The following is a 12,501-nucleotide window of genomic DNA, read 5'->3' as shown; positions in this document are numbered from 1 at the left end:
CCTTGTCTATGGTGGCATGCTGATTTACCAGGGCAACAGGAACTACAACATCAACAAAATTCCTTAATCCTTCACGCTTTAATGAATGCCTATGCACTGTAACAATGTTCCCCTTGCTGCTAACTTTCCAACCCTTTGACAGTTCTTGAAAAACAGTTACGAGTTCTTGAAATAATCTCAAAAATGACCAAATAAGAAAGTTCAGAAGTTAGAATTTCGGAGCATCCAAGCATTTGAGCACTTTAAGGTTCAAAAGTTAGAATTTTAAAGCATCTGAGGATTTGAGCACTTAGATTTTCAAAAATTATGATTTTTGAGCATCGGAGCATATTGAGGGTTCAAAAGTTGGACTTTTGGAGCATGCAAGTAATAAAGAGTTCAAAAGTTTTCGAGCAATGGGGTATTTGAGCACATTGGTGTTTCAAAAGTTAAAAATTTGGAACAACAGAGCCTTTGAGAAACTTGAAGGTTCAAAAGTTAGAAATTTGGAGCATCGCAGTATTTTGGAGGAAGAGGCAAAATATTTTGGAATTTCAAAGTTTTGAGCAGACAAGCATTGGTGCACATTTGAAAATAGCTTACGGAATATTCTAAATTTCTTCCCCAAATTATTAAAATAAAGGTCAAGGGGGTATTGATTTAAAATATTTAATATTTCCCATTATGACCTTGATGCTCAATTCACAAAAACAGGGATAACTTTCGACTAGCAAGGTATTTTGCTTCAAAATTTTAACCAGACAAAAGGTGTGGAGGGTGACCATAACCCGGAAAAATTTCTTCATGACAATATTCCAAGGGCAAAATTTTGATGATTTCCGAATATAGGCCGATAACTATTTAAAGCATTAAAATCTTGCAAACGGTGAAGTGGGTTACCACAAAAATTGGTCACATTGCTTGGAATGGTACCAAAGATGCTCATAAAATGGTTTCTCTTGACGCTTTATAAATTTCAAGAATTAATCATTTTCGTGTTTTGGCCAATACAAAAGATCAGCTCAGAGCATACATAGGGGGCATTTCATGATTTGGCACCTAGGATTGAGCTTGACATTATCAACGTGGACCAATCATTTAAACTCGGGTGCTTGTAATGAATTCAACAGCTTGGCAGAAATACGACACATGTTGGCCAATTCATTACAAGACTCGGAATGAAGGCTTTGGACTGAAACCTCATAATCACTCATCCTGAAAACTCTTGATAAGTACACATCATAGATAGGCCAGACATTAGATTTAATGCAGAAGTTCAAAATTTGGTTGTTTGAAAATTGGGATAAAACAAATGGCAATGAACTTGGCAGATGGGGTGTCTATTAATGATGTATTTGAGCTTCTTTTCTTGGTTGTTGGTGTTCGTATTTAGGCTGCAGTTCTTGTTTTAGCACCATTGTTGGTGGCAGGTGGGCTTTTACATGTTATTGATCAGTTTTTCAGGTAAAGCTTTGATTTTCAACTATTATGTCTCTATTGCTCATCTTCTCAGGCAGGAACCCTAATAGAACCTCCACTAATTATTCAAAAATAATAAATATACATATAATGTTAAGGCTGGCTAGCCCCTCAAATATATTTTTTCATCTTTTGAGTTAATATAAATGGGGAGTAACCCACCTCCCTTACACATCAAAAGATTGATAGTATTGAAGTTTTGAAGTTGATAAATAAAAGTCTTAAATTTGTTAATAATAAATATTAAAGTCTAAAACATTAAATATTAATAATGAATAGAAATTCAATATAAAATATACTTTTAACAAATATATTACATAAGTAATATAATAAATAATAAACTATGTTCAATGGTGTTTCCGTGACGGGGACAGTAGAACAGCAGGGGACGCATTTCAGGGAGGCCAATCCAAGGACTATTTTTTGGGGATGGCAGGGGGGATGGTAATATATATGAATTTTTTAATATATATATATATTGAGAGAGAGAGAGAGAGAGAGAGAGAGAGAGGGAGAGAGAGTCAAATTTCTACAAGTTAATGAACATCAGTATAACAGCAGCAATATAACATGACAATGTTAAAATGATGTGAGATGATATTTGCAGAAGCCTGCATGCAGTTTTGAACCATGGGACTTTTTTGAACAGTGAAATCATAAATTCAAATTATCACTGTTTGTGTTAACTCTTATATAACTTACATCATTAACTATGAATCTGAATCAAGATATATTTATTGCTGTTATACTACAGATGTTGCTGTCACTGCTGTCATGAATAATTTAATTGCTGTTATACTGCTGTGATGATATATTTTTTGCTGTTGTTATAATACTGTCTTAATATATGTATTATTTAAGAGTTATTTTTTAATTTTATGAACAATTTCTTTTTAAAATATTATAAAAGATTACTTTTCCTCAAGGGACGCCTGGCCAGTTGAGAGACATCTAAGACATCCCTAGCCACCTCAGGGATGGTTAGGCATCCATCCCCAATTTTAGGAACATGTTCTGAGACATTTCTGGATTTTCTCAGTTGGGTGGGGATGGCTAGGGAACAGGGACAGGGGTTTGAGGGGTGGGGATGTGTCCCCATGTAACACAGATAATAAACTTAATATTTTTTTTTAAATGATAATCCACCAATCAAGGGACTATAAGAGATCAATTTACGTATAATAATAAATGGAAGAACATAAAATGGCCCCCTCCTATTGCGGAATTCTTCAAATTGAATTTCAACAGGCCTCTCAAGGCAATCCAAGACTATCAAGAGCTATATGTATTGTAAGGGGCAATCAAGTGTGATATGTGCAGCCTACAAGAAACTGCAAGATGGGACCAACTATGAAATTGAGGCACAAACTACCCTTCTTGACTTTAATTTGTCTCAAGACTTTAATATCCTCCATTGCAATTGAGGGAGACTCTATAATAATAATAATAATAAATACAATTCGGAAAAGATCCTACACCTAATTGGAAAATTGGCTAACATCCTATTGATGGTCTAACCTCTTATTGATGGTCTAACCTCTTTGGGGTAAACTATGGTCTTACACCATAAATCACAGTTTAGGGATGTAATTGGGGAAGTAGATTTTGTGGTAAACTATGCAATCAAACCCAATAACAAAATCATTCTCAATAATTCCCCCCAGCTTGGGATGGTTTTGCAATAAAATTTTATTTTATTTTCCCCCATGTAAAGGACATTGTTATTTATGATGGCCAGCCACATGCAACAGCTGGCAAGTGTTCAAACTTAACAAAAAAGTGGGTGAAAGGTGTTCTCTCAACATTTTCACATTCTTTTGCATTGGCACCATTCAAAGTGTGGAACCCAAATTCCACCTGTCTTCCAAGCAAAGACAAAAATGTTTTCAATTTCAAGTCTGGAGCAGCTGAGCATGCTATAAGAATGGTTATGGTTATGGGCTGCAGCTTGAAAATTCCAATTGTCCAACCACTATATATTTTTTTACTTAAGGATTTTTTTAACATTTTTGGGTTAGTATTATTCAGATATGGCACAGATGACAAAGGTGTCATACCCATAGGTATCCAACACAGCAAAATTTTGGAGATTTTGGAGTACAGTCTTTGGGCCATACCTCACCTATATTATACCTGGTAAGACGATACACATACAAGAAATTTAAACCAGGCATTTCCTGTGACTTTTACCACAGATTGAGATGGAGAAAGGACAACCACTTTTTGCTTGCCAAGAGTGTTGGTAGAAAGTCCAACTAACTTTTTTCCATTTCTCTTTTTAGTTTTCTACAAATTCTTTTTTAGTTTTCACGAGACAACATAAAGAAAAAATTTCAAAAAAACCCAAAAACAATAAGAGCACCAGCACTTCAAGTTCTGGCAATGAATCTAAAACATCAGCTGACTAAGTCGACTAAAAGAATGTGAGGGCTGTGTTGCAATTAAAGTAGGATGGGAAGTAGGGCCACGAAATGTAGGAAAAGCCTTCTTCAATACGTTACTACATTTGACTGATAAAAAGAAAACAAACAATGTCAAATCATAACACTGGATACATCAAAAATGCAATATCTATGGTACAAGACCACCCCACATGCATAAGTTAAGGTAGAGAATAAATTGCAAACAAAAACTCTTGAAGAGGAGGTTGAATGTTTTCAGTTGCTGCAAATAGAAGGAGAAGCTAAACAAAAAATAATTTCTAGTGAGAACTAAGAACACCTCTTAAGTGTCTAGTCATCACAACCACAAAATAGACTATTTACTCATGATATTAATAGAACAAATCAGCTTGACAAACTTTACCTCAACTAACTAAAATAAAATGCTACTGCAGCAAAGCAAGATCAACAAGATGACATGAAAGTTAAGTAATTTACTTGAATGAAATGCCCAGGCCCAGCTTCTGTAAACATATGGACGCAACCAAACAGGAAGTTCCTACAGCAACATCATAGACCACGATCTATCAGAATACCAGCACTAGATGTAGCAATTGAGCATGAAATGTAAAAGAAAGTAATCAAGTGCTCTTCAGAATAAGTGAATATTGGAAATGCTGATAAGTCAAAGTGAAAACATAGAATAAACAAAACTCAAAGAAAAGTAAAAGGCAATATTCAATGAAAATCAGACCAAGCCAACCTTGTATGTGCATGCACCTGCAGATTTTGCCTACCTTTTCCTCAAATTGCATAATCATTGTAGTTAAATACAGAAAAGTAGAAGGAATCTATTGATGCTTTTCATAAGTGCCTGTTATTAGAATAATATCTTTCTCTTTGTGTTATTAATGGTCATTTAAGTTGTTTCTAATTTCGCCTCTAGTTAACGATTGTTTCTTTTAGAAACATCGTCTTTGTACCTCTATTTAAAGGAGCTTTGTCTCCTCGATTAATTGAACAACATCAATTCTTTGAAATCCATATGCTTTTGCATCTGTATTATGGTATCAGAGCAGAAATGATAATTTGGTTTTTTTTAAAAATTATCGAATAAAATTTTTCATCACTGAAAAAACAAATCCAGGGCCTGTGATTTTTTCAGAATTCGAAATTCAAATTTTTTTTCTAAAGGGTTTTCTTTCAGGCGGTTTTTTTTTACTGTTCTTCGTGTTTTCTGTGGCGGATTTTTTTTTAACCAGACCTTCGTCCCGCGACGCCATTAATCCTCTGCGCGTGACGTGATTTTTTCCACCTGCAAATTTTTTTCCATCCATTTTTGGACGGAAATCTGCATTTTCGATTAAGGTTTTTACTTGAAGTCGAAATTTTTTTCCTATTGCAGATTCTTGGTGGGTTTTTCGAGAGTTCAACTGGGTTGTTTTCAGAATTTTGTGGGTGCGTCGTTTTCCGTGCCTCAAATTTCGTGCCAGCGGATTTCAATTCTGATTTCAGATTCTTTCTGGGTTTTTCACAAAGATTTCTGGGTTGTCTTCAGATTTTTTGGGGTCAGCCGTAATATTTTCTCGAAATCTATGCCAGCTGTACTTTATCTGTTTTTTGAAGTCTGTACCTGTATCTACCTCTATTTTTTGCATTGGAATTTGTGCCTAGACTTGTCTCAGTGCATTGAACCTCATACCTCAAGTTTTGTGCACTTAACATTTTCTTAGTACCTCGTTTTTCGTGCCTTGAAAAGTGTGAGGATGGCTTATGGGCATCGATGTTTGTTTCGGTTTTTAATATTTTTTTACCTGAAAAAAATTCTGATGGGTTTTAATATTCGTTTCCCTTAAAAAAAAGTCTCTGGGTTTTTAAATATTGTTTGTCCCTGTAAAAAAAAAATCATGGGAGGGTTTATGATTTTTTCCTCAAAAATTGTATTTTGCTGCAGTCTGTTTTTAGTCGCACCTGGAGTTGTTGTGCGAACATCTGCACTAGTCTCTTGTTTGCAGTCTATTTTCGAGCATCTTGCTCATCTGCAATAGTTTGGAGGGTTTGCCGATTTTTTCCTCAAAATCGTGACAACTGTTCTTGGTGTGTCTCTACTTACAGGGAGGAACAATTCTCCAACATCAAATTGGACGGTTGGTGTTGTTTTGGGTATCTCCAGAAGTTCTGCAGTTTCTGAGAGGGTCGGTGGCAGACTCATCTCAAGTGGCAGAGTTAGTGGCAGGCTCTTGTCTTCTATTGCAGCGTGTTCTGAGAAGAAGAGGGCAACCTTCTCTATTATTTCTCTTGGTAGTTAGAACAATGACCATTAAGGGAGGGTATTAGAATAATATCTTTCTCTCTGTGTTATTAATGGTCATTTAAGTTGTTTCTAATTTCGCCTCTAGTTAACAATTGTTTCTTTTAGAAACATCATCTTTGTACCTCTATTTAAAGGAGCTTTGTCTCCTCGATTAATTGAACAACATCAATTCTTTGAAATTCATATGCTTTTGCATCTGTATTACCTGTGTACCAAGTTACAAGTGCCTGAGAAAAAGTCACCCAAGTTGGCGACATGTAGGCATACGTAGGACTAAATAGCAACCTATCCACTCTCAGATCAAAATCTAAGAGCTTAGCCACATTGGTAATTTTTCATGGCCTACTCATCTGCTAAACTCATATTTTTAAATCCTGGAATGCTACTTGTGCACGACATACAAATCCTCTAGCTTTGAATTTAGACATATATGGGATCATTCCTTTATGGTACGTGCATTTTCATTCCCTATGCCACCAGCCTTAGAGCACGGGCATAACAGAATAAAAAGAAGGCAGGTTCATCTTGCTCATGAATAAAGCTTTTAGCATAAACAACTGAAGGAATCTGTAAATCCTAATAATCAATAATGTCTTTCCATTTGTAATCATGGAAAAAAAATTTAAGCTCGATACTGAGATAAATTGAATTCCTTGCTACTACAAGGCAATAGAGCACATATTCAATAAAACCGAACACAACTAATAGATTTGACCTCTACATAGAAATCAGGAAAATTTTCTCTCACTAATTAACCTGACAAAGGATGGAACATAAGCAGAACACAACACTGACAAGAACATTTGGGTCCTCAAGAATGCTACTATAATCAAACAACTATCTTGAAGGAAAAGCACAAGCAGATACCTCAAGAAATATCTTTTGAGCATCAGAGTTCTATACAAAGGATAATCAAATGACTAAATAAGGCCAGTTTGTAGGATTTGAAATCTCAAGAAACAAAGTCTTTATCATTTTTAAGGTGCAATTGCATAGTTTGTAACTTCACAGAGATGATTGATGCACATTTCCACATTTAGTATAAACCTACCTTATTAGGCCCTTGGGTCACCAGTTGTGGGTGTGCCTTGGGATGCTCAAGGATAGAACTTCATCTAGCACAATGAAGCAGTAAAGTGTGCTGTCACTAGAGATATTGCCTACCTAATCCAAGGGATACAAATTGAAGTAACTTGACATTTGGGTATTTTGGGCCTACATTGATATAGTAGATTAATGGCCTGTATTGGTATGGTAGATTCATAGCTCACCTTTTCAAAAATTGAGATTGGATTGCATCAAACTGATAAAGTTGTAATTTGATACTCGGGCGGTACCATCATTATGCTTTGTGTTATTTTCTCCCAATGGCATCTTTACTACATTTCTTTGTGGAACTCATAGATTGTAAGGACACATAGGAACACATTCCTACATAATCCAAGGGCTTCAGGTTTGAGTTGCCTAGCATTTTTTGAGATTCTAAATATTGAAAAAGGCAGAAAGTTAGAAGACTTCAAAATTTTGGAAAGAATTGATTTGGTTAAGAATTTCAAGAATGGAAGACCCTATTTGTTTTCAGAGATTTTATTTCAGAAAAATGTTGCACTTCTAAAAGCACATGACTTTCAGTCTTTCAGCAGAGGTGTATGATCGAAGCAATTGCAAAGGAAATTTTTAGTAGATAGATCAAGCATTCGTTTATATAATTCATGAATTATTGAGGGAAATATGGCCTTTGAATTTGATTTTAGATTTGGTGACTTTCTCCCCACACAAGTTTTAGGAATTACAAAAATCATCATATCTTACAATCCAGGTAAGAAAATTTTTATGACATGGTCTATTGGAAATGGAATTTACTATGCTCCACCAAGTTTCCAGGGTAGGAATGGCCATTTATGATGCATTTAGGACAGATTTTCTGGAGACCATTTTAGGTGACAGCAAAGGAGACGGCTGTTTTAAAATAGGGAAATTTCAAAAATTCATATAATAACATTGATGAGGCATGCATCATATACATTATTGATCCTTAATACATAGCATTTACAACAAAATGCCCAAAGGCTGCAAGTTCCAATTCCAAATGACAAAAACATAGAAAATGTGCTGCTACCCCTGCACTTGTAAAGAACTTGTGCAATCAATGGTTCTATCTCCCTTGTCTTAGAACTGGAGTGGTTGACACAAGCAACAACAAGTTCCTGACTTTGTATTGAGATTGGAAAGGGCTGCCTCAAGAATACTGAAACTTTTGCCATCACATGTTGCAAACCTTCAAATTTGAGACTGAAAAAACAACTAAAAACAGTTGTTTTCAATGATAGAAAACCACTATCTTCAGATTGAAACACCACATTGAGAGATACAAATGAAGCTTGAAATCCTAGATCCTAGATATTGTTTTAACTTTTGCCTGATTTTATCTTGGAAACCTTCTATTTTACCAACTGAAATGACTGAAAACTACTTTCAAATCTCACAGAGTCAACGCTAACGATATGTGACTGTCATACACCATAAAGGAGCTTGAAAATTTGATGGTTTTGCAGACCAAAATCTCTCAATTAGTGCTGAGAGTGGTGTGGGGAGCCACAAAAGAACAAAAATAATATTTTAATATAGTTTGGGCCTTTTTTTTAAAAAAATTGAGTGTAATTGCAAGGGGATGGCTAGTTGTCCCCAAGATGTTCAAGGGCCGTCATTGACATCCCCAACTATCTCAGGAACGGCAAGAATCCCTACATTGAAAGGCATTTCCAAGACATTAGGGCCAAAAAAAAAATTGAACAAGGATGGCGGACCCATGACCATATAAATCAGCTTTACACCAAACATGCAAATTTGCACTAACATTCACCCTTAAATCAAATTGTATGACAAGGAAGTTGGCATCACAAAAATACCATCCCTTGGAGACAGGCTTCTTAAAGAAAACGAGGAGACAATCTCCTCCATGTTTGACAACTACAAAAAAACTCTAGAAACTAGTATGGCATCATAGTCTTTGAATCCAACTCAATCAATGCTCAATTACCTGAATGAGACTATCATCAAATTTTTACAAACATAGAGAAAAAACCAACAAACAAAACTAAATTTCCTTAAGTATAGATCACAAAACACCACCAAGGAGAAAAATTTAATCAACATAACAAGGTCAAGAAAATCATCCACAAACTCTACACAATATTGTGAACCTTGGGGCAACACATGCAAATCATGAGAGCTCACTCAAAAGTTACTAAAGACCACACTGAACAAAGGGGGGCTTATGAAAACAGCAAACACCTCTACCACAAACCAAGGGAACTAACCTCAAAGCTACTAAGACCTAACAGGAACAAAAGAGGTTTACCTAAGGGGCCAAGAGAAAAGAGACCACCAATGCCTTAATTCAAAACCAATAAAAACCACACAACTCCTCCATATCCAAAGTTAGTTAGATCAAGAAGAAATAAAAATCCTTAATAGAACATCATAAGACACAAGAAGCAACTCCATATGGGGCCACACAAGTTGCAAGAAGCAACTCCATATGGGGCCACACAAGTTACAAGAAGTGACTCTAAATTTGGGAAGTATGCAAAAAATTAAGCATTCTGTGTCATATGTAAAAGCTTCAAGCCTATCACCACAAAACTCTTCAATTTTGTGTTCCAAAGAAATAACCCTAAGCAATACTCAAATGCAAGTAAGCAAGTTCCAACTTCCTATAAGCAACAAACAACCAAAAGGTACAAATGGCTAAAAAACACCAATTTTATCCACCCAATAGCAAGAAGCAAAGCACGGCAGCATCAGAAATCATCAGAATAAAGTCCATAGGCCTAGAGTGTGGATACCCATACTATACTCATATGCTCAATAACACCAAAGAAGAACAATCAATGTAAAATCATAAAAAGGACCAATTAAGTTATTACTATGTCAGTATCATTTAAGTACAACAGCTCAATAAAAGCAATGGCATTCATGGCATAGTGTCAAAATTATCACTGTATCGAGAACCCAAACAGTGTTCAGGAAATAACAGGGAGTCGAATTGTTGTCTTTTGCATTGGCAGATGGAAAACTAGGAGATATTTCTAATATATTTTTTCTGCCTCAATATAGATTTAGATCCAATGGGAAATGCTTTAAGGATAGAATCAAACTTATATACTACGTGTGGTTCAAATTCTACACACAACCCCATTGTTCATCAAAACTGCAATGCCTCTCCCGTTTGCTCTTCTGCATTGCATGTTTCTTGATGTGGATTCGGCATTGTGCTTGTGGTTGTACCATTTGAAGTTTGGTGATGTGGATAAATTGTGATGTTGTGACCTTGTTTCTAGATGCCTCGTTGCTGCATGTTGCTTTTGGGGTGCTTACTCTATGTTCTACTTTTATTTATGTTATGTACTCATTTTAGCCCAGTGACATGGTCGGACTGCTTCTTGGTGATCATAATTGTGTTGTTGCTTTGAGATGTGTGCATCCCTTCCTATGCATAGTTGTGAGGACCTATGTGTTGTTATTGATTGTATTCCTGATCATGATGTGATGTGACATTTTACCTGATTTGGATTGTACACCTATTGATACTAGTGTATGGACTTAATGTGTTATAAATGTGCTTTTGGCCTTGTGATTCGTGTTGAAATAGATTTACAATGTGATCTTTTAAATTATCGTATTTTGAAATATTGATGTTGTGATTTGGGATTATTATATTTGAGATGTTGATATAAATGTTGAAGTGTAATGTTGATTTGATTTATTATCAAAATGTAACAAGTGATATTTTATGATATGTACTTACGTTGAAAATGCTAATGCTTATAGTTGCAATTGATGATATACTTGTTAGATTCAGTAGTTGATTATATTCAGTTTGATATGGTTATATTATGGTGTACTAAGTTACTAACAATGTTATTATGTTAACCCCTGTTGGGGAATATTTATATTATGTATATGCGCTTCGGCTATGAACATGCACAGGTACCCGTAATGTTTGTTGGTTATGTAGGTACAAGACGTTGACTCCACCTAGCTCCACAAGTTTGCGCATGCCCATTTCCCCAATGGTGGTTAACAGGAGATGGCACATTGGCCAAAATATTCCCAAGCCAAAATCCGTCATTCCTCAGTAAGGACAATTTCCTTGTGTTTTGATATTTGAGCCCCGACTGCCGCAATTGGTAGTGTGTAAAGATTGTCTGTTCATTTTGGGTTTATTTGCAATTTATTGCTGCGTTTTAATATATTAACATGTTTTAATGATATTTCCAGCAATTTAATAATTCAATGTCTTAATATGCCTTATATGTATTTAAAATGAAGGTAACTGCCTAATTTGAGTACTTGGGCTATTTTGGGAGATTAAATATTGATTTAAGTCATGGTTTGAATTTTTATTATTTTATTTCATTTCAAAAAATGAGTTTATAATGGGGAATTAGAACCAATTTCATACTTAACCATTTCAATTGTACTTTTGCTCTCCACAAAAACCCACTATATTGTTAAATTGCTCTGCTTGTTGGGAGAGATGGAATAGGAGAAATTTTGTGGGTGAATGCTTGTTGGATTGCCCTTGAAGAGACCTTCTTGCTGTCCAAAGGAATCGATCATCCATTGTGAGTTTGTCATTTTCTTCAAGTTTGAAATTTGCTCAAGTTGAGTAGGAAAAACTTTGATTTCTCCCTATTTACTCATTCTTCTTGATTCAAATTTGTTTCCTTGGTTTAGCGAAATGATTTAGAGCAAATTCTTAGTTTGAATCAAATGGTATTATGTATTGTATAATTTACATTGTTTGAAAACTCAAAAACGAGCCCTAGATAGGGTTATTCCATCAAAATTGAGATTAGTTGCATGAATTGTGAATTTTATTGTTGGAATGTGATATTGTTCATTTTAGAACCAAAAGGGTATTGTTACATTTTGGCTTTTTGCAATTTGATTTTTGAAGCTTATTGGAGGTCCTTTAATGGTGGCAAAGTCATGGACGTGGTTATGGGTCAATTTTGAGATATGAAATAAGAGAGGAATTTAATGATTTTTTATATAATGGAAATCCAATTGAGGATCAAATTGGATCTATCTCATGTGATTAAGGCCAATTGGGCAATTGTGATATATGTGGAAATGATGATATAATGGCATTGGAAATCTATGTGATATAAATTGATTGTGACATGACTTGTTTCCTCATTTGTTGTGAATGGGATGAGCCTTAGGATTAGGTACTAGAGTGGATCGTGGGGGTGGATCTCAATGACGGTCGTGGCCCAAAGTGGCTTCCAAGGTAACCCATTTCAGAGTGGGAGTAAGACAAGTGAAAACTTAATTAAA

At 35.3% G+C, this 12,501-nt stretch overlaps 1 protein-coding gene across 2 annotated transcripts in view; it reads right to left on the bottom strand.

The window, feature by feature from the left end:
• Positions 1–12,501, bottom strand: part of LOC131071809 (phosphatidylserine decarboxylase proenzyme 1, mitochondrial) — a 153,795-nt gene that overhangs the window by 82,278 nt on the left and 59,016 nt on the right. For both annotated transcript variants that reach the window (XM_058007767.2, XM_059207280.1), the window contains one exon: positions 4,338–4,398. In XM_058007767.2, coding sequence (XP_057863750.2) covers positions 4,338–4,398 — 61 coding nt within the window. The remainder of the gene's footprint in view (positions 1–4,337; positions 4,399–12,501) is intronic.

The sequence above is a fragment of the Cryptomeria japonica genome, chromosome 6 (assembly GCF_030272615.1).
Source record: "Cryptomeria japonica chromosome 6, Sugi_1.0, whole genome shotgun sequence".
NCBI lineage: Eukaryota > Viridiplantae > Streptophyta > Pinopsida > Cupressales > Cupressaceae > Cryptomeria > Cryptomeria japonica.
This window is presented reverse-complemented; position numbering and strand designations above follow the sequence as displayed.